The following is a 24284-nucleotide window of genomic DNA, read 5'->3' on the forward strand; positions in this document are numbered from 1 at the left end:
ATGTTAATAAAGTTTTTTTTTTTGCACAAAAACAGACATAATTTAGTCATTTTTAATAATGTTCCACCCTGTCTCTGGGCCTCTGTCTTAAATGCTTGGTTTTAAGCTGTCTGGCCCTTTAAGACCTCAATTTAAATGCCCACTGTTGTGATTGACTAACATCATGCAGCCCTTCCAATACAGCCATGTTTCAAACTCAATCCGAAGAAAATAAACAAACACAATATTGTAAAGCTACATTTCAACACAAGCGTACACTTAACAAGTTCATCTGTATCAAACTGTTCACTCAAGCACAACATAAATGATCAAACGGTCATGACATTTAAATAACATTTGTGAATGGAACTGGTTACTTACAGTTACTTATTTTTCACCCAATAGTCAATTTTTAACTGACCTATCTTTCATTAACAGTTCGTTTGAAAAGCTTGAATCAAATTGTGACTGTTCACAAGCAATTCATGCTGAAATCTGAATACCCAAATGTAGTACAATCCACGGTGATGTTGGGTCCTTCAACAGGCCTAAGCAGATATGCTGGTCTTCACATCTCACATGTTTGTTTACACACACAGGACTGCATATGTTTCTCCCAGTCAGTGGCAGAAATAGAATGAGACACGCTTTTAAAAGTAATTCTTAAAATGTAGCACATATTGCCGGAAACGCATCAAAAACATTGTTGGATTATATATGCTGAAGAATTGAAATAACATGATTTGAATCTAGGTTTTATCCAATCGTAGTCCAAGAATTCCACAACGTCATAAATGGAAAGACGTTGGTGCCAGTGAGTCTAACATCTGGCCAATAAAACTGCTAAGTTAACTGTTTATTTGTGCATTGTGGAGTGCACCGACGTTCATATGCACCGATTAAAGTGTTTTAATTTGTGTTGAACCAAGAACACAAATCACTGGTGTCGGTTGCTATGATGACGAAAGTTCACGGGAAGTCCTAAGGAGACTCTTCCGGGGCAACTTACCATGCTCAACCTGCCGACGCCATATTGTAAACAAGTGCAGCTAAGCTATTAGCAAAACACCGCTAAAGCTAATAGCATAACACAGCACTAGCAAGTTAGCAATCTTCATTGAAAATCTATAATAACCCTAGCACCAAAAGCTAGCGATTAGCATCCAGCAGCCTGTAACAGTTAAATACAGATTGTTTGTGAACAAATTTTAAGCAATTTAACCCTTCGTCCTCTCAAACTTTTAACACTTCTCCCTCTCATGCATGTTACTAAATTTTTCTCCCTCTCCATTATCTCATAACACAATTTATGTTTACAGAAACTTACAGCTGTCTCTCATTCTTATTATTATCTGCCACCCATTAATTTACAGTTTATTTAAATGACTTATTGGCTGTTTTAATTTTATTTCACTTGTGCGTTGGGTACTGAGTGATTCTGTTCTATGTGGACGGGCCCCCCACATCGGTACATAAATAACTCAGTCTCATAACAATATAGAAATAGAACATCCCCATTGTGGGATTCATTTTAAATTGATCAAATCCATCCAATAAAATTCTGTTACACAATCACTTATAAAAGTGCCATGCGCTGAGCCGTGTACGTGAACTGCTGATACAGGAGCGAGCAGGTATTCTTACGTGCAGGACAACCAACTGTATCAGACTGCACGTACCCTTCCCCAATGCCCCATTCAAGCCATCAGAATCCTTTTCGTTACCCTGGAGGGGGGAACAAGGTGATGGCCGCCAACCTGGGAACGGGCCAAGCCTGGCTGGGCCTCTTTTCTCTCTATGTTTCTCGCATAGAGCAACTACGGCCGGGGCCCTTACACGCATTGAGGGAAGGGGGTCTTAGCCCTTCTTTCAGGGGAAGAAGACCCTGCGGAGGCCACACCTACCCGTCAGGGGAGGCAAAGAGTGGCGAATGCAACATATGGCCTGTTAGGACCTATGTGGAAAAAGTTGGTGCGGTGGTAGATCCAGCCTCGTAGAGGGGGGAAACATACAGCACGGCGACCGAGGCAGCTGTAACTGCCCAAGAGAGACACGGGGGTCCGCTCGTGAGGGGACAGTACCATGGAATTACACACAGGGGGAGTCCAAGCAGGAGGCCTTACCTGTGGAGCACCTGTACCAGTACAGGGTAGCCCTCGGGCACCCATAGTGGCTTGGGTCGGCGAGTTCCTCCGCTGAACTGCGGACCCAACAGGGCTAGGGAGGAGTCAACCAGCGACCCGAAGTTGGGAACGGAGGCGCACTATTTTACCTCAGCTGAGGGAACGTCAGCGTGTTACCAAGTTCTACGGGCTCGGACCTGAGAAAACACGGGACGATACTGACAACACGGAGATTGCAAAACCTCGAGAAAGTGTTAGGTGTTGCACACCCTGCTGCTCTGCAGATGTCTGCTAGGGAGGTGCCCCTGGCCAATGCCCATGAGGACGCAACACCCCTAGTGGAGTGAGCTCGGACCCGCAAGGGGGGGGGGCACGGCCTGCGTGTGATAAGCCAATGAAATGGCGTCGACAACCCAGTGGGCAAGCCTCTGTTTGGAGACAGCGTTCCCTTTCCGCTGTCCCCCGAAGCAGACAAAGAGCTGCTCAGAGCGTCTAGTGCTCTGCGTGCGGTCCAGATAGATATGCAAAGCACATACTGGACACAGCAATGAAAGGGTTGGGTCTACCTCCTCCCGGGGCAGCGCTTGCAGGTTCACTACCTGATCTCTGAAGGGTGTGGTAGGAACCTTGGGCACATAGCCCGGTCGCGGTCTTAGGATCACCTATGTGTCTGCCGGACCGAACTCTAGGCAAGTGTCGCTAACAGAGAACGCTTGCAGTTCCCCGACCCTCTTGATGGAGGCGAGCGCGATCAGCAGGGCGGTCTTGAGAGAGAGGGCCCTGAGTCCAGCAGAATCTAGTGGCTCGAAGGGGGGTCTCTGTAGGCCCGTGAGGACGATCGAGAGATCCCAGGAGGGGAATAGGTTAGGCCGGGAGGGAGTTAGCCTCCGGGCACCTTTGAGGAACCTGACAATTAAGTTGTGCTTACCAAGAGACTTGCCGTCTATCGTGTCGTGGTGAGCCGCGATGGCGGCGACATACACCTTGAGGGTGGAGGGGGACAGCCTCCTCTCCAGCCTCTCCTGAAGAAACACGAGCACTGACCTAACCGCGCACTTCTGTGGGTCTTCAGCTCGGGAAGAACACCAGTTCGCGAACAGACACCACTTTAGGGTGTAAAGATGCCTGGTAGAGGGGGCTCTGGCTTGGTTGATCGTATCTATGACGGTCAATGGTAGGCCGGCTAGATCTTCCGCATCCCATCCAGGGGCCAGACGTGGAGGTTCCAGAGGTCTGGGTGCGGGTGCCAGACCGTGCCCCTTCCCTGAGAAAGAAGGTCCTTCCTCAGGGGAATTCGCCAGGGAGGGGCTGTCGTGAGGAGCGTGAGGTCCGAGAACCAAGTCCGGGTGGGCCAGTAGGGGGCCACCAGAATGACTTGCTCTTCGTCCTCCCTGACCTTGCATAGCACCTGTGCAAGAAGGCTCACTGGGGGAAATGCGTACTTGCGCAGCCCCGCGGGCCAGCTGTGTGCCAACGCATCTACCCCGAGGGGAGCCTCTGTCCGGGCATACCAGAGCAGACAGTGGGAGGTTTCTTGGGAGGCAAACAGGTCTACCTGGGCCTTGCCGAACCGGTCCCAAATCAGCTGGACCGACTGGGGGTGGAGCCTCCACTTTCCGCCAGGAAAGCTTTGTCTTGACAGCGTGTCCGCTATCACATTGAGGTTGCCGGGGATGTGAGTGGTGCGCAGTGACTTGAGTCGCTGCTGACTCCAAAGGAGGAGACGACAGGCGAGCTGTGACATGTGGAGGGAGCGTACTCGGCCTTGGCGATTTATGTAGGCTACGACCGTGGTGCTGTCTGTCCTGACTAGGACGTTCTTGCCCCGAATTAACGTGAGAAACTTCCTCAGGGCAAGGAAAACAGCCAGCAACCCAATTTGGAGGCGTCGGTTGTAACCAGAACGCGTCGGGACACCTGCTGCAATGGTACTCCTGCCCGTAGAAAGCGGAGGTCTGTCCAGGGTTTGAAGGTTTGGTGGCAGGCAGTGGTAACTTTCACGTTGTGCGTGCCGCGGCGCCATGCTCGTCTCGGGACTCGAGTCTGCAGCCAGTGCTGAAGTGGTCTCATATGCATCAACCCCAGCGGCGCGGCAGCCGCGGAGGATGCCATATGCCCCAGGAGCTGTTGGAATCGTTTTAGAGGGACCACGGCACCTGGCTTGAAGGAAGCGAGGCATTTCAGCACTGACTGAGCACGCTCGTTGGAGAGACATGCTGTCATTGAGACTGAGTCTAACTCCAAACCGAGAAAAGAGATGCTCTGGACCGGGGTGAGCTTGCTCTTTTCCCAGTTGACCTGAAGCCCCAAACGGCTGAGGTGGCTGAGCACCTGGTCTCTGTGCGCGGATAGTAACTCTCGGGAGTGGGCCAGTATGAGCCAGTCGTCGAGGTAATTGAGTATGCGTATGCCGGCTTCTCAGAGCGGAGCAAGTGCTGCCTCTGCGACTTTCGTGAAGACGCGAGGGGACAGAGACAGGCCGAAGGGGAGGACTTTGTACTGATACGCCTGGCCGTCGAACGCAAACCGTAGGAAGGGTCGATGTCAAGGGCGAATTGAGATGTGGAAGTGCGCGTCCTTCAGGTCTACCGCTGCGAACCAATCTAGATGCCGGACGCCAGATAGAATTTGTTTCTGGGTGAGCATTTTGAACGGGAGTATGGACAAGGTCCGATTGGAAACTTGCAGGTCCAAGATCGGTCGTAAGCCACTGCCTTTCTTGGGTACAACGAAGTAAGGGCTGTAGAAACCCTTCTTTGTTTCGGTTGGAGGGACAGGCTCTATCACGTCCTTGTTTAGAAGGGAGGCGATTTCTTCGCGCAGGGAGTGGGCATGTTCACCGTGTACTGTAAAAATGAACGCCCACGAAGGGGGGCGGAGACCTGGCAAACTGAATTGCGTAAACAAATCGAATGGTCCGGTGCAGCCAGCGTGACGGGCTGGGCAGTGAAAGCCATGCCTCTAAGCTCCGTGCTAGGGGCACCAAGGGGACGAGTATTTTGGACGTACCCAAAATACTTACGGTTGTAAGCAAGCCATGACCCCAACGTTGTCATGGTCATGTTCTCACAGTGAGAACATGAACCATCCACAAACGCAGCCTCGGTGTGATCGCTACCCAGACACAGGAGACAACGCCTGTGGCCGTCTGAAGCGGAGAGCACTCTACCGCATCCAGAAACAACACAGGGGCGGAAAGGCATCTTTATAAAGACGCGTCAAAGCCGCTGTGTTTTGCTCTTTTAGAGGAAATTATTCTTTTAAATAAAATCACTCTTTTATGAAAAAAGGACTCGTGAGAGTTCTCTTATGATCTGCACTGTCGAAGCGCCCAGGGGCAGGAATGCACAGCCGTGCAAACAGGAGAAAGCCGCTGTTGTGCGCCGTGGAATCCAACAGCATGCAGCAGAGGAATGACAGGAACTCGGTGTGCAACACGCAGCAATTGCAGACACGACCATCGGCTCCGAAGAAATTTTCTGAATGAACTCCCGTATTTGCGCTGCTTAAATACCTGTATGTCCGGGGGCGGGACATGCAAATACTGGTTGCCAACTCTCATTGGCCTTTTTTCATAGTTCAGAGGTGAATATCGGCGCTCAAGAGAGACCCCTAGTGTCGCTTCTCTGACACAACGTGGAGAGAGCGACAGAAGGGGAACAACGAGCACCAAGCCTCAATCAGAATCCCGGTTATTGCTATCAAGCATAACAACAGAATATTCATTGGTGGATTTTGTTCATTTAGTCTTTGTTTATTTTCCATTACATTTTCGAATCTCTGTCTCCCTCTAACTTTCCTATCCCTACAGTTTACAGTTTAGAGACCAAGCCTGTCGAACCACAGATAAACCTGGTTAAAATATTTGTCATCAATAAGAGTCATCTTGAAACGTCAAATCATTAACCAAATTTTGTGTGTTCTCCCTAGTCTGAACCTCACGCAACTACTTTCTTTGTGTTTATCAACGCAATCCAAATTCCGGTATCCAAATGCAGCCACATCCGGTAATTCATTGCAGAGAGAAGCACCAGACCACCGTCACCAACCCCCGATGGGCCTTTGAGGCATCTGTGGTAAGCGGTTCAACTGTACCGTATAAATCAGAATCAGAATCAGCTTTATTGTCAAGTAAGCTTACACATACAAGGAATTTGTCTTGGTGACAGGAGCTTCCAGTGTACAACAATACAAAACAAAAACAGCAGCAAGGCATAGATAATTAAAAAAGTAAATAAATAAAAATAAATAATTATACATATACGTACATACACTCACCTTCATACCCACATACACACACGTAGTGCAAATCTATTACAAATCCATTATATAAAGAACAAAAATACAGTATATTATGTACATAGCAATGTATGTAATGGCAGAAGTGGATATGTTGGATAATATAAATAGACTTAACTGTGTATTGCACATAATTATTGCTCAATGGGGCAATTTAGTTGTTCATGAGATGGATAGCATGAGGAAAAAAACTGTTCCTGTGCCTGACGGTTCTGGTGCTCAGAGTTCTGAAGCGTCGGCCAGATGGCAACAGTTCAAAAAGGTAGTGGGCTGGGTGAGTGGGGTCCAGAGTGATTTTACCAGCCTTTTTCCTCACTCTGGAAGTGTATAGTTCTTGAAGGGGGGGGGCAGGGGGCAACCAGTAATCCTCTCAGGAGTCCGAACTGTCCTCTGTAGTCTTCTGATATCTGATTTTGTAGTTGCACCAAACCAGACAGTTATTGAAGTGCAGAGTACAGACTCAATGACTGCTGTGTAGAACTGTATCAGCAGTGCCTGTGGCAGGTTGAACTTCCTCAGCAGGCGAAGGAAGTACAACCTCTGCTGAGCCTTTGGTGGTGCAGTCATTGGTGTAGAGGGAGAAGAGTAGTGGGGAGAGCACACATCCCTGGGGGGCACCAGTGCTGATGGTACAGGTTGTGAATTTTCCCTGCCTCACAAGCTGCTGCCTGTCCATCAGAAAGCTGGTAATCCACTGACAGATAGTCATGGGAACAGGGAGTTGGTTTAACTTAGTCCAGAGAATAGCTGGGTTGATTGTGTTGAAAGCTGAGCTGAAGTCCACAAAATGGATGCTTGCGTATGTCCCCGGTCTGTCCAGATGTTGCAGGACATGATGCAATCCCAAGTTGACTGCATCATCCACAGACCTGTTTGCTTGATAAGCAAATTGAAGGGGATCTAGAAAGGGTCCAGTGATGTCCTTCAGGTGGGCCAACACCAGTCTGTCAAATGACTTCATGACCACAGATGTCAGGGCGACAGGTCTGTAGTCATTAAGTCCTGTGATTTTTGGTTTCTTAGGGACAGGGATAATAATTGAGCGTTTTAAGCAGCATGGGACTTCACACTGCTCCAGTGATTTATTGAAGATCTGTGTGAAGATGGGGGCCAGTTGGTTAGCACAGGATCGAAGGCACGCTAGTGAGATGCCATCTTGGCCTGAAGCCTTCCTTGACCTTTGCTTTACAAAGACATGGCACACATCGTCTTCACAGATCTTGAGTGCAGGTTGTGTAGCAGGAGGGGGGAGGAGGGGGGTTGCAGGGCTTAATGTTTGTGTGAAGTGAAGGTCCGAGTGCGTGTGGGGTGTGAAATTGGGCCTTTCGAATCTGCAGTAGAACACATTCAGGCCATCAGACAGTCGTTGGTCCACCACAGGGTTGGGGGTAGGAGTCCTGTAATTAGTAAGTTGTTTCAGGCCACTCCACACTGATGCAGGGTCGTTAGCTGAAAACTTGTTTTTCAGCTTCTCAATTAGCTTCTTTTAGCCTCTCTGATTTCCTTATTCAGTGTGTTCCTGGCCTGATTATACAAGACTTTATCCTCACCCCTGTAAGCATCCTCTTTGGCATAACGAAGCTGTCTGAGTTTTCCTGTGAACCATGGTTTATCATTGTTGAATGATAAAAATGTCCTAGTAGGGATGCACATGCCCTCACAGAAACTGATGTATGATGTAACAGTATCTGTGAGCTCGTCCAGGTCTGTAACTGCACTGATTGGAGTGTTTTGAAGCTGCAGTCAAAGCAGGCTTGTAGTTCCAGCTCTGCTTCATTAGTCCGTCTCTTTACAGTCCTTACAACTGGCTTTGTTGATTTTAATTTCTGCCTGTAGGTCGGAAGAAGATGAACCAGACAGTGATCAGAGAGTCCCAAAGCTGAACGTGGGACAGAGCGATATGCATCCTTTATTGTTATGTAGCAATGATCCAATATATTCCTGTCTCTGGTGGGGCATGTAATGTGTTGTCTGTATTTGGGCAGTTCACGTGTGAGATTTGCTTTGTTAAAGTCCCCAAGAATAATAATAACTGAGTCCGGGCATTGTTGTTCGGTGTCTGTGATTTGATCAGCCAGCTGTTGCAGCGCTATGTTCCCAGACGTGTTTGGAGGAATGTAAACACACACCAGAATAAACGAAGAAAACTCCCGCAGTGAGTAGAACGGCTTACAGTTAATAAAGAGCACTTCCAGATTAGGACAGCATATATACTTTAACGTTGTTATATCTGTACACCAACTTTCGTTGATGTAAAAGCATGTTCCACCGCCTCTCGTTTTCCCTGTTAACTACGTGATGTGATCCGCTCTGAACACCGGTGTATAGTGTCAATCCTGCCAGATTGGAAAGAAAGAAACATTTAATTACACTTCACTATTTGTTCACATTCACTGAAAACAACACTTAGCTGTTACTACCCTTCATTTGTGCCCCCACATATTGAAGGCAACACCACACTTAGTTAACCCTGTGTGTCAGCACTCTCCCCCAAGTTTTTCCACTACAGTGTGTTAACATGTGGCTGAAAACTGACCCCACGGCCCACTGGAAAGATTTGAAGGTGATATTGAGTGACATACTGGGAAAAGTCACCAACTACCTGGCCCACAACCTCATTGGCCAGATGAATCAGATCGATGCCACCCGTCTGACACAGGAAGTAAACGACCTAAAGCTGCAGTCCAAACAGACCCAAAAGGTGCTAACTCATGCCATGTGCCACATAGACCAGCTAGAACCTGAAGCCCAAGAACAATGTAAGGTGTCCAAACAACTTGAACAAGTGTCAACGAGAGAAATCGAATGGCCCCAGGAAGCCCCGACAGCTGCCACGCACAGAAAGCAGCAGGCAAAAGCCGCCCAAGAGGACCTGGAAAAGAAACTCCAGCACGCTGAGGCGCAACTGGAAAAGGCCATGTTTGATTTGAAACAGATGAACTCTCAAAACAAGGCCTTGGAATACCATCTGGACATGTCCAGAACTGAAATTAAAACCCTGACCCAGCAACTTGACCTCACCCAAAATGAGCTTGACATGGTCAGAGGTGAATTGAAACACTCTTACGAGTTAAGGCGACAGTTTAAGATGAACGGTGTAGGGCCTTGCCCCACTAAAAATGGCAGCAGAGACAGCTTGGCCCTTTGTTCTATTGTCGAAGGGGAGACATTGAGCTCGGTTTCCCAGAATTCTTCACAGCCGGACGGGAAGTCCCGCCCATGGACTCAATCTCAAACGTCTCAAACATCATTGGTCAAAAGCGGCCTATGACCGATGACGTCATCTAACAAAACCAGCGCTCAGATTTGATTTTGCTCTCTCTGCCTACAACTGCACGAGCTGCGATCTAAAGAGACTTGTCTACACACAAAGGAATTTCCCTCCTGGACAAAGAGAGACCACGTTTGTATAACCTCACCATTTGGCCACGGTAGAATAAGATTAACTCCAGTCGTGTAGTATACTTATTACAACCATTTCATTTTCACTGCGTGACAACAGTGAATTGATTTAGAAAATGGAAAAGGCGACCAGCTGTCCTTCTCAATCGTTTTCTATCAACGTTGACAACCTCCTGCGTTTCTGTCCATCACCGGACCCGAGAAACAACGCAGAGGCGTCTTCTCGCTGACGAGCGTAAGACAAAGGACTGAATCCAGATTGTTTTCTCCTGACCGCTCAACGCAACAGGAATTCAAACGGACAACCCTGCTGAAATCACACAGGATTTCCCAAGTAAGGCTTGATATCTGGGCAGATTTAGTTTAGAAACTGTGACTTTTCTTATAAAACTAAATCATATATATTTGATCGCTGAATGTTTTGTTTACATTTGTATGTTTAACGACGATCGCTGATTGCTGTGTTTATTTATGAGATCGTAATTTTTGGGGAAATTTTATTTTATTGAGTGATCTGAATTAATGATCCTGTGCTAACTGTTTACCACCATGCTGCTTAAAACGGGTTCAAGTGCATGAACCCCTGTTTGTTCACTCTCTCTTTCTCACACACACTGAAATTCACGGAGTGAGCAGCACCGCGGTTTATGTACGAATCAGGCTGGTGTTTTTCAAATTCTCCCGCCTGTTTCGTTCAGTTCCTTTGTGTCTGCTCATTATCACCCACATGTGGTATTAGCTCTGGATCTGATCCAGCCATCTTTCTTTCCCTACACATTCAAATAATCGTTGGCTCCGCCCTTTTCAACCTAGTCCTCCATTTTGAACTAGTTTCCATTTTGAATTCAGTTCGCCATTTTGAACCTAGTTCTAAGGCTGAAACCTTTCCTCCATTTTGAAACTGGTTCCACACGTGGAGTTTAGTCCGCCATTTTGTGTCTTTGTTACCGAATCGAGACACATACGCATATACACTAGCACAGCCTTTCTCAAAGTGGGTGCCGTGGCACACTGGGGTGCCCCCTGACTGTGTGCCGCCAAAAAATTACGTAGGCTAAAAAAAACAAAAAAAAAAAAAATTCTGACATTTCATATATAAATATACTTGAATTTACATAAATACATTCTTCTTCTTTTTAAACATATGAACGTATTAATAAAATTGTAAATTCATTTTGGATAAAAATATATATATATATATATATATATATATATATATAAAATTAACCATAAAAATCCGTCTCACAAGACCGAAGCAAGACACGCACACAACTTGACACAAGTGACGCAACCCATAGCAACGCGTTATAGCAACAACACCTCACAGGGCGGCTGTGTGCGTCGCACCAGGCTCACGTCTCTCATTGATTGTGGTCACCCCCACCCCCGGCTTGTGTGAGCGCGTATCAGCGCGCATGTAGATCTTTCTCCCTCTCTCGTTGTGGATTATTGTTTGTGTGTGTGGGTGTATGTGTATGTGGGTGTGTGTGCATGTGCATGGCACAGATGAAAACAAGCACTATATGGAAAAACATTCCTGCTTATCTCTGGTGCATTTTTTAACATGCATCTTTTTCTTATCGTTTTGTATATATTTTTTTTCATGTCTGCCCCTTTTTATTTTATTTTAACTGCATCTTGCACTTCATTTTAGTTCTCCTGGTCTGGATTTGTTGTTGGGTTCTTGTATTGGAGGTCCACCTCTTACGGTTTTATGGCATTTGTGTCTCTGATTAATTATTTTGTGAATTACTTTGCAAACCTGTGTTTTTAAAGGTGCTATAAAGTTGTTATTATTATTGTTATTGTTATTTACAGTTCGTATTATGCTCTGTTCATTACTGTTCTGTCTAAATAAACAGGACATTTGCATTTACATTTGGGTTATGCAGTGTTTTTAAATTATATTTTACACTGGGGTGCCTTGAGATTTTATGCACTTTTGAAAGGTGCCCTGACTGAAAAAAGTTTGAGAAAGGCTGCCTTAATGCATTCAAACACTATAGATAAATAATCAACTAGTTTCCTCCTAGACAAGGCACCCAACATTATCTAAGGTACTCAGAAACCCTAACTATCCTACACTGTCCATACAAGGTCACACTAACCACCCAACACTGGTTATGTTACTTACCCACACATTACAATAGGACACACTCAAATAGGCAAAATGTTATAGCTAATTCCATTTAGCTAGCAAGAAAGTCAAGGGCATTATATGAGGATTGACTCCTCATGCTTTTCGTTCACGAGCCACCATGAATTCATAGAAAATTCAGAAAGCCTTGTGCGAATAAGACATATATCCGTGATATGCCATGATATTGTGGACAAAGAAACTGTCTCAATTAAATTGAAGGAACTTAATGCGTTAAACTACACAATTGAACCATGCGGATCAATTTCTGGAAGAACGCAAGCCTTCATGGTATGACTTAGCTTTCGGTACTTCCCGATTGAAGAGTGTCAAACGAAACTCAATCCTCCTGGTTTTAAATGGGTACTCCTTCACCTTTGATTCTGAATCGTGACAGAACCAAGGTGGAAGGCATTCACCTAACGGAAATTACTCCAATCGGTTTAATTTTACAAACGATCGCTCGTTTTCACAATGATTCACCCCAATAAAAACCAAATTTATCCTTTACAGGTTTCTGAACCACTTTTTCCACATTAAGGATGACTCTAAAACACAAACAATCGTAGAAGAGTCCATGAGTACCGAAACATCCCAAGAATCCTCAATGCTACTGCAACTTGATGTCCCGAGAAAGCTCATCACTCTCTATGGCCTCGCTTCAAACTAACCCCATAATTCATACAGACAATAACACTTCGATCATACAGAGGTTAAAAACATCGATGGAATGAACTTTTGACCAAGCGCCAAGAACCAAGCAACACAAAGAACGAAAGGAAACACCACAAAGACACATAAGTACATCTCCAATATTGTGCTCAAAGTACTGGTGTATTAATTAAATAATTTGGGTAATAAGATAGCAAATCGATGTAGACTCAAAGAAGGATAAATGGTTTTTAAGGTATTGTCAACAGACTCCATAAAGTTCATTTTCACTGTATTGATAATTTATTTCACATTCTGTCACCCTTTTCAACAACCTGTATTATGTATATACTGTATGTTTTAGATTAGATTTATGTTTAGTATAGTAATAAAGTTTGTCTGTGTTCAAAGACGACGTGACTGTGGTATGTTTTGATAAATAATCTCATCCCTGTTTCTAAAAGATTTAGCTTCAAAGCTGTACCTAAATACGTGTGATATTATTTTCAATAAATCATGAGAATAATATCACTCCAATAAGTGAATTAATCATAATTCACTTATCAAAGCTAATTCCTTACAGTACAAATTGTGAGCTGATACAACTAGATGTTGTATTACGATTTCAATGGTGGAGAATCTATTAAGACAAATAATCTAGTTATTTGTTATCGAAGATGTCCATGTAGTGCATGTTCACTATAGACCAACAATTAAAAATATCACAGATGGGAGCAAAAACGATTCAGGATGCCTGCAAAACAGCAAGACAAATAGAATGAGGGTCTCCATTTTAGAGTTATAACCTGACATAGTTTCTTTTAAAAGCAGCAAAAGATGTATGATAAAGGTCAAAGCCATGCACGTTTTATGTAGAAAAACATTTAAATCCAGACAGGCAAATGAAGGTGTCCTGAGTAAGTCCATTTTTTTATTTTATTTACTTTAACAGGCCCATCTCTCTCCTTTTCACCTGTGTGACTGTCTGAGCACCAGTGGGTGGGGCCAATGGTGCAAAGACAAAAATAGGCATGGATGTCTTGCTGAAGATGCATTCACATGCAGATGTATTTGGTCCTTGTGATGTCATAAGTTCCACAAATTCCAAAAGAGCCGTTTTTGCAGCTTGGTTTAAATAAATGCTCTTTTTCTATTAAGGAGGAAGTTTTCAGTTCTGAAATCTACAGTGTGTTTTTATAGTACAATGACCTCTTATGTGAAATGATCAAGGAAAATTTGATGAACCCTTAAATTAGCTCTTGGCTTTACAGGTCCAGGTGCACATGATGAGCCATGTCCTAGCCTTTCTGCCAAGCAGACCAAGGTACACATAGAAATGTAGTTAATTTACATTACGCCATACAAGGCACACCTAGCTAGCATACACTTGGTGCACAAGGCTCTTCGGAGCAGCAGCTGTACACAATTCTTGGTGATAGATCTGCTTGGTTGGGGGGTTGTGTTTCGTGTTTATGTTATGTGTTTTGGGAGCTTCACTTTGTATGTATGTCTATTTTTGCAACAGCACGTCCTACATGCTTGATGCAGCATGGCTTGCCTTTTTTCACATTGTGCAGCAGTACCAGCATGTCCACATACTTAACTCAGTATGCCTGGATATCGTCTAGCTAAATAAGTAAAAAATGTGTCATCACATTCTGGGAAAAAAGGGTACATACAGCACAACCTTGAGGACCTTATTGCTTAACAAGAACCTTTATTGTCTTTATCGATAAAGTTTCATGCAAAATGTGGTTTCAGAACCATGTATTTTAGCTTTGGGCAACAAAACCTTTGTAGACTACTCAGGAAAACACTACTTCATATACTTCTTTATTATACCAGTATGTACATTCAAATCATATGACAAAATCAGCAAAAATTTACAGCAGTCAGGTGTGAAAATGCAACAGCACACACTAGTCCTGATGTTCATGGTTTTTTCCTGGTAAGGGTATGTAAAGAGCCATCGAATGCTGTCCTCACACAGTATGGCAGAGATAAAAATAACAGAAAATACAAAGAGCCAATCGATGCTTTTCTTTGGAACTGCTGGCAGAAGCCCCAAAAGGTCTTCATCCTGCACAGCCTGATCTGGATTTGCTTCAAAACCTGGAGAACGGTGGGAAAATGGTGAATAAACAGTGAATGAAGAGTGCATATTCTCTATATATTTCAGAAAAGGTTAATTGGTGGATTTGCTCATACCGAACTCCTTTATATATTTATATACCATTATATAAATCAAGAGTACAGTGCTTTTATGTGAGTAAATGAATAAGGAAAGAGTAAAAAAATTGCCCCACATGTATGGTTTGATTCGAAAAATGTGTGGGTTTCTAAAGTTCTGTCTGTTTGGTTGAATCTGGCCATTGGCTTGGCATCCTGAAACAAGAGTATATTGGGGATGGCCACTATCCCAAAGAGTAGACAGACTGTGAAAATATAGGGTGACCATATGTCCTCTTTTTCCTGGACATGTCCTCTTTTTTGGACCTTAAAAAAGCATCCGGCCGGGATTTCAAAATGTTCTAAAATGTCCAGGATTCTGCTTTATTTGCATTTTGATGCGCATCTGGTCTAAAACTTAATTAAGTGTGCACACATATTTGCGTTATTTAGCCTCTCTTTGTAAGTTCTGCCTACTCGCACTATAAGAGGCTTGCACCAACTATTGACCAAATTTCTGCCTGTCAATCTCTCTGCGAACGCGCAAAGTGCTGTTGTGTTCGGCATCAAACAGTTGATTGACAGTAGCAGATGACAGCTGAGTGGAAAAAATGCCCAAATGAAAGTGCAAATTTACAGAAGATTTGCACAAAACAATTCCCATGCTTTCGTCCAGGTCGATCCCGTGGGAAGCAGAATGTATGACATGTAAAGCTGGCACATATGAGTCAGTTGCTATTAAAGGTGCAAGTGATTTAGATGCACATATTAGCTCTGCCAAGCATAAAGGGTCAGCAAAAGGTGAAAGTTCATCAGGTAAACTAACGGACCACATATTGCGACCAGGTAAAATTATTGTCACATTGCTTCATTTTCCATGGCCATTAAAAACAATATTTATAGTAAACGAAGGTACATTCATGGCATCACATTTTTTACTGTATTAAAGTTTGCATGCATAGTAACACTGTTTGGCAGACAAATAGGTCTATATGGTTAATAATAATATGTAATATGGCAGTGAGTGTTGAAATCTGTTTTCTCTGACAGGATCTGATGGAGCTGTTAACTGTGAACAGTACTGAGTGTTCACTGGTCCTTTTTTACACGACATGGTGTCAGTTTTCAGCCAACCTCGCACCGCACTTCAATGCTCTGCCGCAAGTTTTTCCCTCCATGCACTTCCTGGCACTCGACACTTCACAGCACAGCAAGTCAACAATACTGTACTGACATTTAATCTCTGATGATCCATCACACAGTCATGTGTGTGTTTGAGTTTATGGCTCTTTTCACAGGGTGACCATATTCTGGTTTTCCAAAAAGAGAATACCTTTTTTTTTTTTTTTCGCCGGGGGTGGGATAGGCCCGTTTCCCTTTATGCAAATTCTGTCGTCCAATTTCTCATTGGCTTTTTCTCATGTTCAGAGGTACCTGAAGTGTGGTCATTAATTTGTTCTCCTTGCACTTATCGATGACAGGTGCATGATACGAGATATTTGTGTTGGCACTCCTGGAAGTGTCATGACGCAGATGTGTTTGCAGCATCGGATCTGTGCAGGAATGCCATTCAGATCAATCCATAACAGTGTCAGTAAGCTACATATACAATATGCTTTTAAGGATGTATACCTTGTCGTCACAGGCTAACAATTTGGGTAAACTCTGTCATGGGACACTACATTTTTGCGTTAATGCCTATTTTCTCGACCAAAGGTGTTTCCAAACCAGTTTTTCCACGACATTTAAAGTATCGACATGGTTTATGCACAAGTCAAATGGAAAATATTATATAGACACTTTTTTGCAATAATTTGCGTTTCCTTCAGCTATATTGGTAAACTTTATGATGCAATTCACTATTGTCACAAAAAAAACCTTGGATGAAAATGTAGTTAGTGATTAACATCTGACCAATTAGAGACAACTTACGGGTCGCTAAGATCCACTCAAACTACTGTAAATGCCTTTCTACTTGTGTTTTTCCTTCTCTCTTTTTCTTTGGTTAAACAAAAAGTAATTTATGAAGTTCTTCATTTAGAGATGAGACCCTGTATATTTTTTTTAGTAAGTTATAGTGTTTGACAAAAGCTTAAACTATTATTAATATACAAATAAATAACACAACCCTTTTCAGTCGGTTTATTACACAACATTGTGAAAATCTACACACCCACACACACACACACGAGTGTGCGTGCGCGCACAACAACAGGAAAATAAAGTCATTACAAATCCTATATGCAATCATTGAGAGGCTGATATAGACTGTTACACATTTACTGTTGCTTTTTGGGCTTGAACTGTACAAACACGAGTAAGTGAAAAGACAATTGCCTTAAAATAATTATAATTTACGTCCACCTGTAAATCACTGATCATATCAACATTCCTATATAACACTCACTGAACAGCCATTAAACTTCTAATGCCTATGTCAATAATGGAATAGATAATTTATCCAGAAAGAAAGAAAAACACAGTGTCAATAAGAAGCACATTTTCTGGATTACAAAGTGAATGAAAGAAAATTAAAAAAAGCCCATATATGTGACTGATTATATGAGTGAACATAATATCAGTTCTGCATCACAAGTGCACGTCTGAATATCACTGTCAGACAGAAACATAAGAACATTTTTACATCACTTGATAATAAGATGCTGAAAGCATTCCCACATACTGATAATTATCATCATCAAAAGATCAAATACAATACAAAAGTCACTATTTGACTCACAAAATTAATTAAGTGGGGTGCTTGTTTTTCTAGGTCACAGAATCTCATATGAGTGAAATGTCAAGAGTCGTGGAAATATGTCATTTGATCTCAAAACTCCATTGAGCATTCTCACATGAAGACATTGTGAAGTCAAGTTCTTTGGTGGAGTGCTGGAATGGGAAAAAGATTTCAAGGACATCAATATTGCACTCAATGTAGTGTCCGTAGTGCTATCATTATTGTGGAACTTTAGAAGCAACACCATAATTACACTCTTTCCAAGTCAACAGGACATGCAATGGACAGTCAGTGATATGCTCAAATCTATTTCAACTGTTATGATGTCACCACATTAGTGTTCAATGATCAAGTGTGTTGTTTGATAAATGAAGTGACTGTCTCAACAGACGTGTGTGTGGCAATTCAGGAGTATGATGGCAGAGCACTATGGAGTGCTAACGGCAGAGTGTTTCTTGACTGACTGTCATTTGGACACAGTGTGGCTTGGGAAAAGGCCTCCGATGACACGACGGTGATGGGTGGAGTTTCTTGGTTTCGTATGGGGAAGCCACTGAGGAGGAATGGTGGCGCTTGTAATAAAATTTTTGGTGTTCTAGATAAAATCAAAAGCACACCTTTTTCAATGAAAAACTGCACAAAAATGTTAGTATAAATATGTTTCATTGAAGCAGACACAAACTTTTTTACATGTACCTTAAAGCTGAAGTGTGTAACTTCTTCAGTGTTAAAATACTTTCTCATTTCCCAGCTTAATACGCAGAGACAACTAAATGTAAGTCATTTGAAGGTTAATTTCCTCAAAAACTGTAAACTCTGAGTCTACGTAGCGCTATAAACATTCCCTTCCAGCCCAACACAACAGCATTGACTAAACCAATAGCGCGAGTTGGGGCGGGAGTATCTCGGGACTGTATTTCGGAAAACTGGCTGAAAACTATGTTTATTTTTGTAATGCCGTTCGTTCACGCAGAAATTACACATTTCAGCTTTATTAAAAATTAAGCATTTTAGGAATATGTAGAAGAGAACATGTATGGGTTAATTCAACCAAAAATGAAAACTCTTCCTTTTGTCACCAATCTGTATGACTTTCTTCCACGAAACACACAAGGAGATGTTTAGCATAATTTTCACACTGCAATTTCTATACAATGAAAGTGAATGTTGACTGATATTTTCAAAAAGTTAGTCGAAGGAACAAAATTTACACCTGCATGACCATGTGTGAATTGTGTCTGAAATTAAAGAAGTAATGAAAAAATGTATTAATAATTAAGTGAATGAAATTAACTTCACTCAATAAGAAAATAAGCTTTTATTTAGAAATGCTTCTTGGCTGCTTGCATTTATTTTTTTCAAAGTAGCTCATAGTTTTTATTCCCAACTCTGCTTATTTCCAGCAGAATTTTGTATTACTGTTCGCATATATGTTAAAAGCTTCCTATTCTCATTTACTAGCGATTCTGAAGCCTAGCTTATATGGCGTTTCATGGGCATGGATTATGATAACTGTGTATGAAAATGCACATCAGCTCTATTTATGAATTACTGCAGTTCACTAACATACACAAGTTGTATTAACAAATTTGTGGAATATGAAGCGTTTGTGAATCCGGTTTATTTCGGGAAGCTCCATTTTACATGGAAATTGCTCCCAATTCTTTCATATATTTACACAATTTTCATGAATGAAGCCCATTGCTCGAGCTCGACAAAGGACAAAACAATCACTGTAAAAGTATCATAACAGTGGTAAATATGACTGTTATGTTATATTCCAAGTCTTCTTAAGTCATACGCTAGCTTTGTATGATGAACACGCATGAAAATCTTCCCCTCCGCAGCAGATAGCGTTGCCACCCCTCCTGTAAATTATGCCCTTACAAAAATTAACTGCAGTAAAACTGTCTGATTGCAGTATTGCTGCAATCTATGTAGTAAAAAGTGCCGTTTTCTGTAGTACAATGATGCTGTACTTACAATGCCTTTTAACTACAGTACAATTGCAGGTTAGTGTAGTACTACTACAGTTCAGTGAAGTATAATTTCAAACTACAGCTCTAGTTTGTGTAGTTCACTAAGGGGTGTAGTTTCCAGGGGGGAGGTAACCCCCCAATAATCAAAACAAGCAAGTACACCCCCCCCCCACCCCCCATAATTAACCAATGATCAATGATAAATTCGTCACACTGTAAGGTGTCTTAATGCCAAGGCACATCTTTAAAAGCTTTTTTTTTTTTTATTATTTAACATTTTAATGTCAATAAATTGCTGATTGCTAAATACATGCATTGTGTTTGCAGTCATTGTTCAAGTTTTGAAGAATGTAGGGAAGTACAGCAATGTGTAGGACTGCTAGCCCCTGTGGCCCCAGTTTGCAGTAATGCTGCATCCAATTTACCACACTTGCACTAGTCAAAAAGCAGCAGTTCTTTTTTGTATTTCATCCCATATTTAATGATTAAATGATGCGCACATATCGAATCAATACAGGATGTGGTTTTTACCATACTTAAGCTGGTTCGATGGTGTCACCACAATATCGTTCAAGCTCATTAATTTAACCTTGATATTCATTGGAAATTGTGCCTATGGTGGGAATTGGACCTTATGACAAGTCCTTACATTGTGCTAAAACGTGCTATAACTATGCTGGGTGTGGTAAAGGACTGTCTGAAAACTTCAACCAGCAGCACAGAGAAAAAGATGCGTTTTCATTAATGTTGACGTGGCCTAAAAAAATATATCGCCTGAAAACACCTCAATGACACTAAATAATTCAAACTATTGGTCTTGTTGTTACACAACTTTTTAGTCAAAACTTTTTCAAAGAAGTAATCTGAATACAATTTTTAGAGAAGTAATTTGTGGCAGATTACGTTTTTTTGAATTTACACCAGTGGTTCTTAACCCTGTTCCTGGAGCCCCCCAACACTACACATTTTGGTGGAGACTCCAAGACCTGAATTGGGTGTGTCAGAAAAGGGAGATATACAAAATGTCACTGTTGGGAACCACTAACTTACTGATCGCAGGGACTGCTATCTTTCCGTCTGACAGCCTCTGTCCCTGTTCACTTTCATTTCAGGGAAAAGAGCAGCATGAACAGTCTGCTAGATATCTTCTTTTGTGTTTCACACAAGTATTGTGGGCTTGCAATGACATGATGGTGAGTAAATAATGAAAGAGCCTTAATTTTAGGATGAACTAACTGTTTAACATGAAAGAACAGAAGAGAGTGACTTTACTCTTTTGTTTCGTTGCCCTTCAGTGCCGCTTCACATGGTTTATGCATGACGCTGTATGGGAAAGCCGCTCCGCTGCAGGTGCTGTAGCTCAGCTTACCGAGGCGGGATTGGCTCTTTATGCTGCCAGGTGGGCGACCGGGACTCACTTTGTACCCCGCAGCTTTGGTTGTGCCTAACGGCCGCCCCGGGCTGGTTTTAAATCCAGCGGCTTTGGTGGTGCCCAGTGGCCGGCCTGTGCTGGTTCTGTAGCCCGCTGATTTAGTCGTCCCTGCTGGCCGCCCACGTTTACCAGATCTGCCTGGCACTGACTTTTTCTTAGAGTCCCCACTTTTCTCGGGTCCCTGTGGCCCCTCGCGGCAGTCTGGCCTCTGGCAGGACGTGGATTTGGTGGGTTCAGTTGGCGGGGTTAGGTAAGCGAGGCACAGTTGTCGAGAACACTGGGGAACTGCTGCAGATGAGTAGAACTTAGTGGAGCACAAATCAAAGTGACCAGTTGACAGTCTGTTGTCCTCGGCTAAACATGCCGGCCTGCCGCTGATACAGAACTCAGTACTGCTGCTGCTGGACACCTGACGCATCATATTCTGACAACACACAGGTAAACTTACTGTAGTTATCGATATGCAGGTTTGTCATGATGATCAGCCATTCACATTTGAAATTATGAACTGTTGGCAGCCATTTAAAAATAATAATAATTTAAATGGATATTTAAAGGATACATACAGGGCTGTAGCTAATGGGGTCAAAGGTGTAAACAATTTTAGGGGGCCACAGGACCAGGGGGCCCACAACAAATGTTTCAATATGAAAGGGGCCCAGAATTTCTTGCCACGGTCCTGGATTTGCAATATAGTTTATATATAAGCATAGCTTCTGCTTTCAAAAGGCCTTGAACCATGTAATATATATATATATATATATATATATATATATATATATATATATATATATATATATATATATATATATATATATCATGTAATATATATATCCAATATATCCGTGCATCAGTAAAGGATGTTATGCATGTTGTGATGTCAGCATGCAGAGATTTATATGAAATGTAGCCTAATGACTGGCTCGTGTACACAAGACAACAAAGCCCCTTTTGATTTCCTCATGTATCTCACGCATAACACTGAAATATTACAAGAGTACATTTAATTACAACTGAATACACATTTTTAACCATGCAAACTTACAAAAATATAAAAAAAATAAATAAATAAACATAACTGTACCTCGCTTTAACGCAGATGGCGGAACACAAAGGGTTAAATGAAGAAAATGTGTCCCATTTTGGTGCTACAGATGAATTCTGACCGTTTATAATCAAAGCTCGTCGATTGAATTAAAACAGAACGACGTCCACCTTGATATTTATCAAATTTATCTTCAAAATATAAGAGATGCTTTAGCAATGAACGGCAGCCATTGATATTAAATATTAAGAAAGCAAATAATGGTTCGCGACTGCGCGTGCGCACTAAGCGCATATCAGAAATACGATGTCTAAACATCGATTGACATTTATTTTAAACTCGTCACTATATATTATTAACTCGATGTCTATTAAACTTTTCGTTGTCATTTAGTTAAATTATTGTTCATACCGCTGCTGAAGCAGTACGCAATCGTGCTATCACATGATTTCTGTTACTTTTCTCAGCACTACTAAGGAAGAACAAATCACAGCTGCTTGTGATTACTGAATACGGATTTTTGATAATCATTTAACATAGACCGCTGGGCTGGCCAATTGTATTTCAGGTAACAATATTTGAAAGTAACATATTCAAACGAGTATACTTTTGAAGTTCACTAATTACTCCAACAAAACAAACACTACCATAGGTTTGAATGCGATTTGATGGATAATAGTTTTCTCAGCCACTGAGCACCCCCTACAGGAAGAAAGCGTCTGTGCCTCACTGGAAAATTAACCATACATGTTCATGTTGCGCTGACACCTAGCGGGGTAGATGCAGCATCAAGCAAGTACAGATATTTTAATTACGGAGAAATTACAAGGCAACCTGTTTAATCTATGATATTATGTACAGTGATTAAAAAACATTTCACATAATGCCCTTAAAGCACGTGTTTTTTAATAGAACGTATACAATATCCCTACTATCGGTAAGATATCAGCTAAATAATTAAGTGTGGTGAAGAAATCACTCTATGAAATGGCTCTGGGTCAGCACAAAAACGGAGCATGGCGCGCGTTACCCAATCAGAACACTTTGGAGGCGGTTCTCTGCCAATGACGTGAGATCGGTGCAGGATTACCTTGTTTGTAAGAACTTTTGCCACCGTGCACAAAATCCCTTGCAGTAGCTACATCTTATAAAGTCTATAAATCTTGCAGTGTGTAATAATCCATGAGACCTCTGTGATGTGTAATTCAACCCTTTAGTTTGGAGTTACTTTTATCCACAGTATGTAGTTGTAGAAGTCATTTTATTTGTTTTGTTGTTATAACATCTCATGTGATTGTTTATTTAAAAAAAGAAATCTCTGGCATTGGAAAAAGTTTGAGACCTGTGTCCACAAACAAAAATTATTTATCATACGATTAATAATAAACAAGAAAATGTATATCTAAAATGCATGTTTACTTGCTGCAAATTACTAAAATGTAAAAACTGTGAAAATGCTGGAGTGATTCACATTACAGATAATACATACGTATACAGCATAGACACAAGGAAAAACACTTTATTTCCAAAAGAATTTCACTATCCAATGACATGGAATTTTCTAAAATATTCAACATGAACAAAGCATAAAAGAAAAATGGGTCAGAACTTCCAGATTAGCAAACAAGTGACCGATTTAGATAACAAAAAGTGTTGTGGGTTTGAGAAAAACAAAAGTGATCGTCTCATCTGCCGTCTGCTCTACAAAACCTTGTATCGTCCTTTGCTGGTCGGTTGGTATGAATTTTGCTGAAAGGTAAGAATAAGACAACATGGTAAGTCAAATTTCCAGTCTAAGAATATTCATTTTCACATAGCATATGATGTGCCAAATGACCAGCTGTCAAAAAAGACCTTAAAAATGTAATTGGAGATTACATTTTTTCATATAAGATATTTCATATAAGAGTTCAGCTAAAACAAGCTGTCAAACTAAATTTTATATTTTAGAGAACTGCCACCAATATCAGCTGAAAACTGAAATACACTTACATTAATGTTCTCTTACTGAGGCACATAAGAGCTCACATGATATCAATACGTAATAATCTTAAGTCATCAAGATGGATAAATGCAGTAAAAGCATTATTCAAATGTAAGTTCATGTTAACTACTGCATTAGAAATATTTTAACGCTTAATACAGTTGTGTACATAACATTTTTTAAGCAAAATAGAACAAGACAAAGAAATAAACTTACCAAGCGGATGAGTTCTTCTTTAATGAGTCGAGTGATTTCTGCTTTTGCCTTCTGTACGGCCAGCTCATTAGCACCTGTTAAAAACAGAATTCATTAATGATCCTGAAGAACTGAACATGAGCTGATTG

General features: G+C 41.9%; 2 protein-coding genes across 2 annotated transcripts in view; both read right to left on the reverse strand.

Annotated features, from left to right (window-relative positions):
• Positions 1-16893: 16893 nt before the first annotated feature.
• c34h5orf24 (chromosome 34 C5orf24 homolog) lies at positions 16894-22209 on the reverse strand. The gene is made up of 3 exons (XM_052103857.1): positions 21996-22209; positions 20752-21335; positions 16894-18095 (listed from the first exon to the last, which is right to left on the reverse strand). The coding sequence occupies exons 2-3, from the start codon at positions 21330-21332 to the stop codon at positions 17906-17908; spliced, it is 771 nt and encodes a 256-aa protein (XP_051959817.1). The 5' UTR covers positions 21333-21335; positions 21996-22209; the 3' UTR covers positions 16894-17905.
• Positions 22210-23457: 1248 nt separating this feature from the next.
• Positions 23458-24284, reverse strand: part of ddx46 (DEAD (Asp-Glu-Ala-Asp) box polypeptide 46) — a 34140-nt gene continuing 33313 nt past the window's right edge. Inside the window, exons 22-23 of the mRNA XM_052103852.1 lie at positions 24157-24230; positions 23458-23705 (exon numbers count right to left, since the gene is read on the reverse strand). Of these exons, the coding sequence (XP_051959812.1) occupies positions 23658-23705; positions 24157-24230 (122 nt within the window). The 3' untranslated portion in view covers positions 23458-23657. The remainder of the gene's footprint in view (positions 23706-24156; positions 24231-24284) is intronic.

Source organism: Xyrauchen texanus, chromosome 34 (assembly GCF_025860055.1).
Source record: "Xyrauchen texanus isolate HMW12.3.18 chromosome 34, RBS_HiC_50CHRs, whole genome shotgun sequence".
Lineage (NCBI taxonomy): Eukaryota > Metazoa > Chordata > Actinopteri > Cypriniformes > Catostomidae > Xyrauchen > Xyrauchen texanus.